General features: G+C 38.2%; 2 protein-coding genes across 4 annotated transcripts in view; both read right to left on the minus strand.

Annotated features, from left to right (window-relative positions):
• Positions 1 to 2,803, minus strand: part of LOC103460207 (succinyl-CoA ligase [ADP-forming] subunit beta, mitochondrial) — a 13,475-nt gene extending 10,672 nt beyond the window's left edge. Inside the window, exons 1-2 of the mRNA XM_017303195.1 lie at positions 2,674 to 2,803; positions 791 to 815 (exon numbers count right to left, since the gene is read on the minus strand). Of these exons, the coding sequence (XP_017158684.1) occupies positions 791 to 815; positions 2,674 to 2,787 (139 nt within the window). The 5' untranslated portion in view covers positions 2,788 to 2,803. The remainder of the gene's footprint in view (positions 1 to 790; positions 816 to 2,673) is intronic.
• Positions 2,804 to 4,744: 1,941 nt separating this feature from the next.
• On the minus strand, positions 4,745 to 9,651 carry med4 (mediator complex subunit 4). Of its 3 annotated transcripts, none has more exons than XM_008402260.2 (7): positions 9,556 to 9,651; positions 9,185 to 9,251; positions 8,460 to 8,630; positions 7,571 to 7,628; positions 7,383 to 7,469; positions 7,169 to 7,300; positions 4,745 to 6,478 (listed from the first exon to the last, which is right to left on the minus strand). In XM_008402260.2, the coding sequence occupies exons 1-7, from the start codon at positions 9,627 to 9,629 to the stop codon at positions 6,306 to 6,308; spliced, it is 762 nt and encodes a 253-aa protein (XP_008400482.1). In that variant the 5' UTR covers positions 9,630 to 9,651; the 3' UTR covers positions 4,745 to 6,305. The 3 variants fall into 3 exon arrangements, with proteins under 3 accessions (XP_008400482.1, XP_017158677.1, XP_017158678.1); XM_017303188.1 differs by lacking the exon at positions 4,745 to 6,478 and adding an exon at positions 6,486 to 6,581; XM_017303189.1 differs by lacking the exon at positions 4,745 to 6,478 and adding an exon at positions 6,497 to 6,578.
• Positions 9,652 to 11,436: the final 1,785 nt, after the last annotated feature.

The raw sequence follows: 11,436 nt of genomic DNA on the forward strand, positions 1-11,436 counted from the left end.
CTCCACTGATGTATGGAGGCCAGAATCTGTACCTGATCAAATTAACTAACAATATATTGTTTTAACAGCTAAACTATTTTAAATGAATTGAAAGGTAACAGCAGGAAAAAAGATTCTATTAAACCACTGATGGGTGACTTGGGTCTAGACAAAGGCGTTCATTTTATTTCGTTAGAAACTGTGAAGTACTCACTTTTAACTCAGAAACGGAATTAGAACAAACTTGGAATCCAGATACTCTAGTTTATTAGACACACTTTAGTTTATTTTTTAGAAACTGTAGAGTACTTGCTATTTAGATGATTATACTGAAAGACTCCTATTATTGCAACCCAGAAAAGGAATTGGACCAGAGGATACTTACTTAAACTTATCTAGCAATCCTGAATAGAAGTTTCTAGTATTTAGAAACTGTGGAGTATTCACTTTTCACCCAGAAAATGAATTAAATTGGTCACTCTTTAGCTTATTTTTTCAGAAACTGTAGAGTACTTGCTATTTAGAAGCAGAGACCAGAAGCCCAGAGGAAACTTCTGGATCAACATTGTTAAGACTACTTTTCAGACTCCTGTTCTTCCAACCCAGAAATGGAAATAGACCAGAGGATACTTAGCAACCCTAAACACAAGCTCCTAGTTTACATACTTTAGATCAACATTAGATTATTTTTGTCTCTTTTTTGCTTTTTCCTTGGGTTTGTTATTTTGTTTGTATTTCCTTTTAATTCATGTAAAGCACTTTGCATTACCTTGTTGCTGAAAATGTGATATATAAATACAATTATCTTTACCTTTAGTCTGTAAGTCGGCAGATATCTGGAAAAGCAGATTTCTTTTATGAGTTTTTATGTATTGCATTCTGCTCACAAAAAAATCCATTTATAAAAACCCCAACAAAAGTGGAGATTTAAAAAGATTTTAAATCTTTTTAAATTTAAAAAAGATTTAAAATCTCTGGGAAAACAGAGATTTAGGGCAGTTTGCAGCAAATAATACAGCAATATATCCACATACTTTCTTTTTCATGATTCCCAATCTACATCATCTTGTATTTTAACAACTTTATATTTTAACACATTATTTTAAACACTGTAATTTCTAGCAGGAAACTGTGGTTGTTTTGAAGCAGTCAGATTAGCTGACATAGGGTTTAGCTGTATGTTACACTGCCCCCTATGGGTTTGGCATGTTTAAAACAACGCTCATGGGCGGATTTGTATGGATTCAAGTGGATGAAAACTTTTCTGAAACCTAATCCAGTGTGTACATTTTGTTTTGTTAAAGCAATATTCCTTTTTAAAGAAACGTGTGTACATGACTTAGTTGCAACATATCAGACGTGTTTGCTGCCAGCAACACTGAAAAAGCAACACTGGAAACCCAGCTGAGGATGTGAAACAAAAAGTTACTCAGTCTGAGTCAGCAGGACTTCTCTTAAGACTTCTAGRACAATCTGAATGTTAGATAAACATAACTAAAAAGGCATCTTTTAATAATATGACCAACAGAGTTTGGCATGATTAACGGTTTCTAATTTAAGAACACTTCTGTGAYTTATTTTGATACTCAAACCAAGCATTAACAGCACAAACTCACCGTGGTGAACTTCATAATTATAAAGCTAGTTTTATTAATTGTCAGTATAAATTACACAGGAAGTAGCACTAATCATTTCAGCTGATTCTGATGACTCTTTTATACTTTGACAGCTGCACATACGCTAGTTGCATACTACAAAATTCTTGTATACATCTGAACATAATAGGGATAAAATAAAGTGCATTGCAAACGCATTTAAAGTGAATCACAAGACTACTAAAACCCCAGGTTCCTCCAAGTTTTAGCACAGCCGCTGACCTTTTCTTATTTCCTGTACATTACAATAAATCTGAGTTTATAAAATCTCTTGAAAAAAACAACAACAAAAAACAACCGCTTTGATTAAGCGCCTTGCAAAAGTAAGGTTGAACCATTTTACCTACTGTCGCATAGCAACCACAAAATTCACGGCAGAAAGTAGTGCATAACTATGAAGAATAAAATAAAATTATTAATGTTTTTCATCATTTACAAATGATAAAATTCTGATCTGGTTGGTGCATCTCGAATGGAAAGGTTAAACGTTCAGACTATCCCATTTAAAAACCAGTTTTTAAATGGGATAAACATATTTTGCCCATCTCAAGGTCTCTTGTGCTTTTTCAGGCCGCTACGTGTTCAGGTATCAGTGAAAGCCTCTGTTTGGACAGACAGCAGTTGAGAGGATTTACCCCCAGATCTTTCCCAAAGGACTCAATGGGACAAATGAAATGGTCCAGTCCAGCTGTGGGACAACGGCTGGTTCCGGGAGGGTCACCGAGCTTCCTCGCCCCACTTTAGCATCAGAATCCCCTCCTTATGCCGATTCAAACTACCAGAAAAATGAGAGTGAAGCGACCTGCTTTGTGGGACCGCTCATGTTGCTTTAACATTGACAGCTAGTCATGCTAACACCAGAGTCCCGCTAGTTAGCATGTTAGCCAAAACAACGGAAACTCTATGGAGTTGTGCTAATGTCAGATTTGACCCCTTCAACTATTTAGGAAGTTGCATTTGTCGGGCGAAGGTGCAACACAGAATGTGACATATGCTACTAAAGCCAAGGGGATTTCCTTCCGTTTCGTGACGCAGTTACCTTCGAAGCAGAGCTGATAGTGTTTCTGGCCCCCGAAGATCTCAGGCTAGCCGTCAAACAGCCGCAAATCAGGGACGTCGCCATGTCTCCAGCGGAGAAGTCACGAACGCGCATGCGTAGCGGGCTTCAAAACTCGGCTTTCTCTCGTGCGACCTTTAGGTGCTGTCGGAAATAAGGAAACAATGCTATGTAAAGACAAATAAACTTCAAAGACGTAAAAATATTATTCAAGATATTATAAATAAAACATTTTGCAAACATAAACATGGGTCATTTACTAATTAATTAGTCGTTTAAGAATAACACAACCCNTGAGAGGATTTACCCCCAGATCTTTCCCAAAGGACTCAATGGGACAAATGAAATGGTCCAGTCCAGCTGTGGGACAACGGCTGGTTCCGGGAGGGTCACCGAGCTTCCTCGCCCCACTTTAGCATCAGAATCCCCTCCTTATGCCGATTCAAACTACCAGAAAAATGAGAGTGAAGCGACCTGCTTTGTGGGACCGCTCATGTTGCTTTAACATTGACAGCTAGTCATGCTAACACCAGAGTCCCGCTAGTTAGCATGTTAGCCAAAACAACGGAAACTCTATGGAGTTGTGCTAATGTCAGATTTGACCCCTTCAACTATTTAGGAAGTTGCATTTGTCGGGCGAAGGTGCAACACAGAATGTGACATATGCTACTAAAGCCAAGGGGATTTCCTTCCGTTTCGTGACGCAGTTACCTTCGAAGCAGAGCTGATAGTGTTTCTGGCCCCCGAAGATCTCAGGCTAGCCGTCAAACAGCCGCAAATCAGGGACGTCGCCATGTCTCCAGCGGAGAAGTCACGAACGCGCATGCGTAGCGGGCTTCAAAACTCGGCTTTCTCTCGTGCGACCTTTAGGTGCTGTCGGAAATAAGGAAACAATGCTATGTAAAGACAAATAAACTTCAAAGACGTAAAAATATTATTCAAGATATTATAAATAAAACATTTTGCAAACATAAACATGGGTCATTTACTAATTAATTAGTCGTTTAAGAATAACACAACCCWATTATCATTAAATTCATAATTTACCTAGGTGATTTACAAATTTCCCTTCCACTCCCGCCACTCTCAGTGGAAATATAGCAGTTTTAAATTATYACAAAGCTACACCAAAGATACGATGCAAGAATTTGGCTAATAATCATATGTTTTACCCAATTAAAATACAACTCAACTAAAAGAAAGGAAATAGTCGACYCTGTATGAAGAGCCTGTGAAGGAAGCATGATGAARGCTGTAAATATAGGCATATTCTCAACTTTGACCTACATTCTAACTTTTCTAATTACTATATTGGATATACAAACCCATAATAAGGATGTTGATTAAATAAAAATATGACATATAAATACCTAAACAAATAGACTAAAAATACTACATATTATAAAAACATATATATTACATTTTCTAATAATAATAATTAAAAAAAATAGTCCACATCTCTTCTCAGATAGCATCAAAGATTTCTGTCAGATGTTCTTCTGGACTTTGGATTGACCATTCCAAAGCTTTAACTTAGCCATGATTAAGACATTCATTTGTTGTGTGTCTGTTTTTTGACATATGCTTGTTAGTGATACTGAAAAATAAGCACCAAATATAGATTTTTGCGCAATTAAATCAAAGGGACACATAATTAGAACCTTCAAGATGACCGTTAAATGCTTGAATAATATTTCATMAATCAGATCAAAAGCAGTTTTCATCTGTATGCTGCCAAATTACATCAATTTTAAAAGAAGTTCAATATTAATTAACCTCAAGAAGTGGATTGAGTGTAGAGGTAGTTTGTGCGTCTCTGTGACTCTCGTCTAAGATGTTTCAGAAAAAACTCAAAAGGKTTTGGGTAATTATGAACAACACTACAAATCTGAAAATATAATTTTAAAAATAATGTAAGGAAAGTTATTTCTTTCAAGTCCACAAAATGAAATAATCAGAGTATCAAGATTTATGAAATTTGCACTTCTTTATTTTTATTTTTTTAAATAAGTCTCTTACTTTGATAGAAACAACCGGGTACAAAAAAGGTCTATCAAAAATTGTTTATTTACAAGAAAAGTATATACAAGCTTATTTACACATTGTACCACACGCAATCAGTTATGCAACACAAAAACTCAGTGAATCAAACAGAAACAGGCCATTAAATACATTAAACCAATTACAGCTGATGTTTTCAAAAAGAAAAAGAAAAAAAAAAGAACAAAAATCATCAACATTGTCTCATTTCAGTTAACCTGTTGCTACTGGAGTTCAACCAGAACATTGGGAAACTTGACTGTCACAAAGACTCTAACCTCAGTGGTTGTAAAACAATGAAGCTGGTCTGTTTTGCTGCATCAATCCTCATGTTGTTGAATTCAGACGAAAAAAAAACATCCAAAGGAAACCTGGGATGACGATACTGAAACAAATTCATACGACAAGGAAACTGTTGATCTACTTCTTATAAATGAGCCGACATGTTGTTAAACGTAGAAAAGTGACTGCTGGGTGGAGTTTCTGTTCTTTCTGAACRAGTTTTGTTTAAGTGGACACGTGGACTGGTTACAGTCAAAATAAAAATAAAAATTCAGTKACTTATATCCTGTTTAATCTTAACAAAAAGCTTCATGTGTAATCAGAAGTAAAGTGAGAAGAACATTTTCACTTCACCATTTTTGGTACAGCTGAGCTCAGGCTGTCAGTGTGATGTAAACAAGTGGCAGCCATTTTAGTCGTTTAGCACAAAGCTAATTTATCACAGAACAATGGAAAGAGCTTAAGGCCAAAACTGAGGTTCTCAAGCCTCCATATAGTGAAGAGACAACAAAAAGCAACAACATGAGAGAAAATCAAACAGAAAACTGCAGACTGCTGCTAACGCGGTTCCATGAGTTATTTATGTTCGTAGTTTGGTTTAATTTGGCTTCATCTTTGTCATMTAAATWAAAACATTGTAGAATCTGTTGCATTTTCATGCACAACTTTAGAACATTTTACTTCTTCTTGACTTCTATATATGTTGAGTACGCGAGTTATTCCATTTGAACACTAGATGGCACTGTGTGTGTGTAAGTTGATCTGTTCATTTCAATAGAGAAACTGTTTAGCTTTTAAACTGGATGATCATGTGAATTATCTGGGATGATAACTGAAACAAGATGGATGAAGGTATCAGTCAGGGTGTGTTAGTTAAAACTCAATAAAGAGCATTAAAAACTGAAGAATTTGTGATTTGACCTACTGCAGTGCCAACTGAGAGTTTTTGAGTACCTGTGTTTTTAAACGTCTTCTGTAGAGACATTTACTGCCTGGAGACATGAAGGAAGAAATACTTTGTGTAGCTTGTGGGTCACAGGCTAATTTTGTGAATATGAACCAAAGACCAGCATCACCGTGGCGACAGACACAAAGTGGGTTAAAGATTTTCAGCATTTTACAGCGTGAAAACGAGCGGCGCTTCATAACTTCACCTTTCCAGAAATGATTCATGCGTTAGGTCAGGTGTTAAAAAAACCTTGTGAGAAAATATATGTTCAAGTGTTGCCTACCATTACACACACACACACACACACACACACACACACACACACACACACACTGTCTTTATTTCAGTCTGAGTCGCTGCTGCTGCTGGACGAGTCTGTGGACATGGCCTCCACGTCGTCCTCGTTCTCCTTGTTGTGACCCGGCGGCTCGAGGCCGAAGTCGTTTCCATGGTGAGGAGGGAGCATCCCCACTGAGACGTCTGAGGGCTGCCAAGGGTAGTGAGGCGTCAGCACGTCTGAGGAGAAACAACAACATCTGGTCATCTGAGAAAAAATTATGAGGCAGAAAATGTTTCTTATAGCAAAAAACTTATTGACTTAAATGAGCTGAAACGTCTGCTGCAGAGACATTGTAAAAAAAAAAAAAGAAAAAAGTTGGAAATGGTTATGCAACACAGGAAAAAGATGAAGTGTGGGTATTTGGTCAGAACTACAAAGCAAGAAAGACAGCAAGCAAAAAATAAAAGGAGGGAAGGAGGAAAGAAACAAAGGAAGAAAACAAGCAAGAAAAGACRAGAAAAAAGCAACAAATACAAGAAAAATGAAGAAAGCAAGAAAGAAACAAACAAAGAAAGCCAAAAAGGGAAAGAAAGAAGGCAAGTAAATAAAGGAAGYATGCCACCAAGTAAGAAGGAATGAAGGAAGCAAACAAAAAAGGAAGAAAGGACTTAAGCAAAAAAGAAAAAAAGTGGAAAGAAGGCAATAAAAAAGGAAGGAAGGAAGAAAGCAAGCAATAAAAGAAATAAGAGAAGGAAGTCTTAGACAACTGGATACCAAATTCAGTCTGGAGACATATTTTCCATCTGGAATCTTAACTCCATATTTCTCCAGACTGCATAGTAATCCTGTCACCATCGACCCATGTTGTCTGATTCTAACATCAGAACTGGTCTCCAGTTCTTCCTGTTCCTCCAAGATAAACTGACCGGGTAGTCGTCCTGCAGCCAGAGCGTCCCCAGGCAGATGTCCGTTCATCCCGTTGGACGACAGGTTGGCCATGTGTCCCAGCATCCCGCTGCGCATCTCCAGGTCAGTAGGGTACGGTCTGCGTGGGTCACCTGCGGCGCAGCGTTTCTGTTAGCAGCTCGAAGTAGCAGAACAGGAACACCAAACTGACCAAAAGGAGACGGCGGCGCTTACCTGGCACCCAGTTGAGCGGCGCGCACACGGCGTTACTGGCGCTGATTCGGTGAGCGTACTTGATGATTTCTTCGGAAGATATGCTTCCTGCGTTGAACGAGGACATATGCAGAGTTYATGAAGAGAGGGAAAAAAGTAATTTAAAAACTTAAAATAGTAAATGTTCACTGAAAGCTGCATTTGCTCACCTTTTCTGGCCTTCTCGATGGATTTCAGCTTCTCTTTAGCCTGGTAAACAGCCGTGGCCTTTGGGGAAAAAACACAAAACAATAAAACACTAAATTAAACACGGCATGTAAGAGTGTGCACAAGGAATGCTACATTAAAGGTTAGAAAATCATGCTGCATTACTCATTGCAAATAAATGTCATAGATTTAGCTAAAGTCCAGCCGTATACGAGTGGAGAAAACRGTCACTGTCAGTTATACTGTCATGTTGTTATTAAAGGGGCAGTACTGTGTGTTTTCCTACCATATAGTGTTATTTTATAGCACAATCAAGTAACTATCTTACTTTCAGTTGTCGTAAAAATGCAAAATCTAAATATATCAAATGTGACTTAAAAGAAATTTGACTTCATAATTTAACTCCTTGAAATTGGGCCTCCGTTTCTTTAAGAAGCTCCTGCTCTTTGTGAAACTCCACTTTCAGGAAGTCATCACAACATGGCTCCTCTATTAACCCTTCAACAACATTTTTACCAGCGTTTCAATGAGCAGTAGCTCCTATAATGWGCTCAGCAGATAGTGCAGTTCCACACTGCACTATCTAATTGCTAATTGCTGCTGGCTAGTCTGAAGGAGCTGAGTGGAGGAGACATGATCTGTGAGGGGGCAGCTTGGAAACKGCAGCTCTAAGGAGGAGCTTCGTCCTTGAAAGCGGAGCTAGGTCCACCCAGGCGTTTTGCTCATATRAATGGTTGCCGTGGCGATGAAAGGATTTGTCAGATATACACAAAAGAATCAAGTCTTTTTGATGAAAGAATAACAACAGAACACAAGGAAAGCTCAACAACAGGGCAGTAGGTAATACTGCCCCTCTAACAGGAAAGTAAGGACAAAATTACTGCTTCTGACCAGAATGTGTTCGGCCTCCTTCAGCTGTTTCTGCAGCTGCTGGATGTCGCTGTCCCTCTTCTCCACCTCCTTCTCCAGCAGCTGCATCTCCTGGTGGACTTTCCCCTGCTGCTGCGCCACATCCATCAGCTCCTGGAACTCCTTGTCYCTCTGCACAAGCAGCTCTAAGATCTGGGGACAGAGYGTACCCTCTTTAAATACGACCTACGCCATAARCTCAGAAACAATGAGTCAATAACGGGAAAAAAAAAATCATAGTTAATAAAAAGACACCCGGGTAACCAGATACTTAATTTGAGTGTGGTTGTGTAAACAGTGAATGGAAGGAGCTGGAAGTCTCACTTCTCTGCACATATTTACTCTTTTATTTACTTTATTCCTTCATTACTGTGAGATAATTTGGCTGCACTACATTAATGTAGCTGTCGAAATATAAACTCTGTTAGACGCATTCTTTCCTTTTCACACATTTTTGATTTGTCAGCAAAAGCATCAACCTAAAAAAATAGAACAAAAATAGTTATTTTCTATCAAAAGCCAACGCTAAGACATYAAATTTGTATCATTCTAGAACTGGGAACATAATTTTGGACACCAATAGTTTAAAATGTCCCACTAGCATCCTTTTATATTGCAGACATGTATATAACTCTGACTGCTCTCTCTTACGTCCACAGTGAGATACATCCTCTCGTGTGACGTGGTGAACAGTTTTTCTCCGTTACCTGCGTGTCTTCTCCTGGCTGAGGGAGTTTCTGGCTTCTGGACAGAGCCAACATCTCTATCAGCTCCCTGAAATAAAAGCAGWCGAAGATAAACTACCAAGAGTACGCAGACTCCAGCAAACACCCGCTGMAGTTTATTCATCACGTTTACGAAACCATGGACAGATTATTATAAAGCAGGGTTCAGTGTTTAAGCGACCAAAAGTCGCTAAATTGTGACTTTTAATCACTTCTGCAATAGAAAGCCCGGTAAAGATGGTCTGACCCGAGGAGCGATTAGCCCTTAGTGGTTTTTTGCAATTTGAAGGGAATGAAAAAGAAGAATAACATGGAACGAAACAAATTAACAAACTTAAAAAGTTCAAATTTACCGGGATAAAACYTCTAAGTCGTCAAGAACAGAAAGAAGACGCTCCTTCGTTGATTTCTCCGCTAGCGCCGCCATGTTTGYAACCCTCTCGTCGACGAAAGGATGTGACGTAGTTAAATTCATTCTTTTCATGTTGCTTAATGAGTGCCCTCTATCGGTAATAAGAGGGTATTACAGAAAACTTCTCCTCGCTCTTGTTATCACAGTGACAACTCCCTTCTGACGACGACGGTGAATTTCATTTTCATTATCAAGAATGTTATTTTGGCGACGAAGAGTGATGTTACTGGCGTCTCACAGTATGTTAAAGCGGTGCCTCTATGAAATGTTAYCAGATATCMAAAAAAATCTTCGTGGAYATTAGACACATGACACAGATTGCCGTCAGTAAAAGCAATAACCTCCTGAGCCAATTAGAGGCACGTGACCGCATATTCTCCTTTTCAYGTAGGCCTTTAAATAAAGACCTGGACTAAAAATTCTCTTTTCATCCTGCATTGTGAAGCTCGTCCATTTAAGAAAGGATAGACTATCTTAAATAGATTTTTTTTTTTTTTACAATTATTTAAATGCAAGACAAAGAAAATGATTAGTGACCAAATAATCGCAGAAGGCTTACATTCAAGGACTCTGCATCAGGCGGTCATTGACGTCAATCTGTGACGTGTGATTCGGGGTTTGAGCTTACCATCCGAGGACTACGTCACCAATGACCAGCTGAGCCAATCACAGGCCAATACAGGCCTTTAATTAAAGACCTGGACTAAAAATTCTCTTTTCATCCCTCATGCTCGTCCATTAAGAAAAGATAACCTATCTTTAATGGCTTTTTTTTTTTAGACAAAGAAAATGATTAGTGACCAAATGATCGCAGAAGGCCTACATTCAAGGACTGTTTCAGGCGGTCATTTACGTCAATCTGTGACGTGGGATTCGAGGTTTGAGTTTGAAATCCTAGGATCACGTCATTAATGACCAGCTGAGCCAATCAGCTGCAGGCGACGCACAGTCCTTATTGCCTTACGGTATTTGAATGTAGGATTTCCTTTTTTTAGTCTTAAATTTTAATTATTATCAAAGTGAATTATCTCAATGAAAATAAATAATTAACAGCTTATATAATGTAATTGTACTCTATATAAGCTGTTAATAGTGTAATGTATGCTTACACTATACGTAAATCATAGTATTTTCAGCAGGTGTTCTCTTACATCTGGTATCATTTAAATCAGGGGTGTCCAAACAGTGGCCTTGGAGCTTTTTGTGGCCTTTTTGACTGATTTTGTTTGCAAAGTGATGATGACAGTTTATTTTTTATTTTTTTTTGCAGATGATGATTTTCTAACACAATACAATGATTTCAACACATATATTCCCATGATAGAGGACTTCCAGCAATTTATTCTTTAAAAAAAAAATCCACATGTTCTGATCATATTTCTTCTCTAAAGTTTAAGTTTACGTTTTTACAATCAGTAACTGTTTGAAATAAATCTGATCAATCTACACGATATTTTAAAACAATCTGAACTGCAACCATAAGAAACTGAAGCTCACAGTTAGTTTAATTCTTAGGTTCTTTAAAACATGATACCCCCTTCCTGTGTATGAGATATTGCAATCATTTAGAACCTGAAGATATATTGGTTTCCATTTCTGTTGAATCAAGAGTTGTAGTTGCTCAATAGTCTTGCCTCTTCAACTGAGTCTCGTCTTACCAATGTGTCAGACTTTGTCATTGGAGCCATGTTTTGCAAGTCAAATGAGGCTGTTCATTGCTCTGCTGGTATACACACACACACACACACACACACACACACACACACACACACACACACACACACACACACACACACACACACACACACACACACACACACAC

The sequence above is a fragment of the Poecilia reticulata genome, unplaced genomic scaffold, assembly GCF_000633615.1.
Source record: "Poecilia reticulata strain Guanapo unplaced genomic scaffold, Guppy_female_1.0+MT scaffold_207, whole genome shotgun sequence".
NCBI lineage: Eukaryota > Metazoa > Chordata > Actinopteri > Cyprinodontiformes > Poeciliidae > Poecilia > Poecilia reticulata.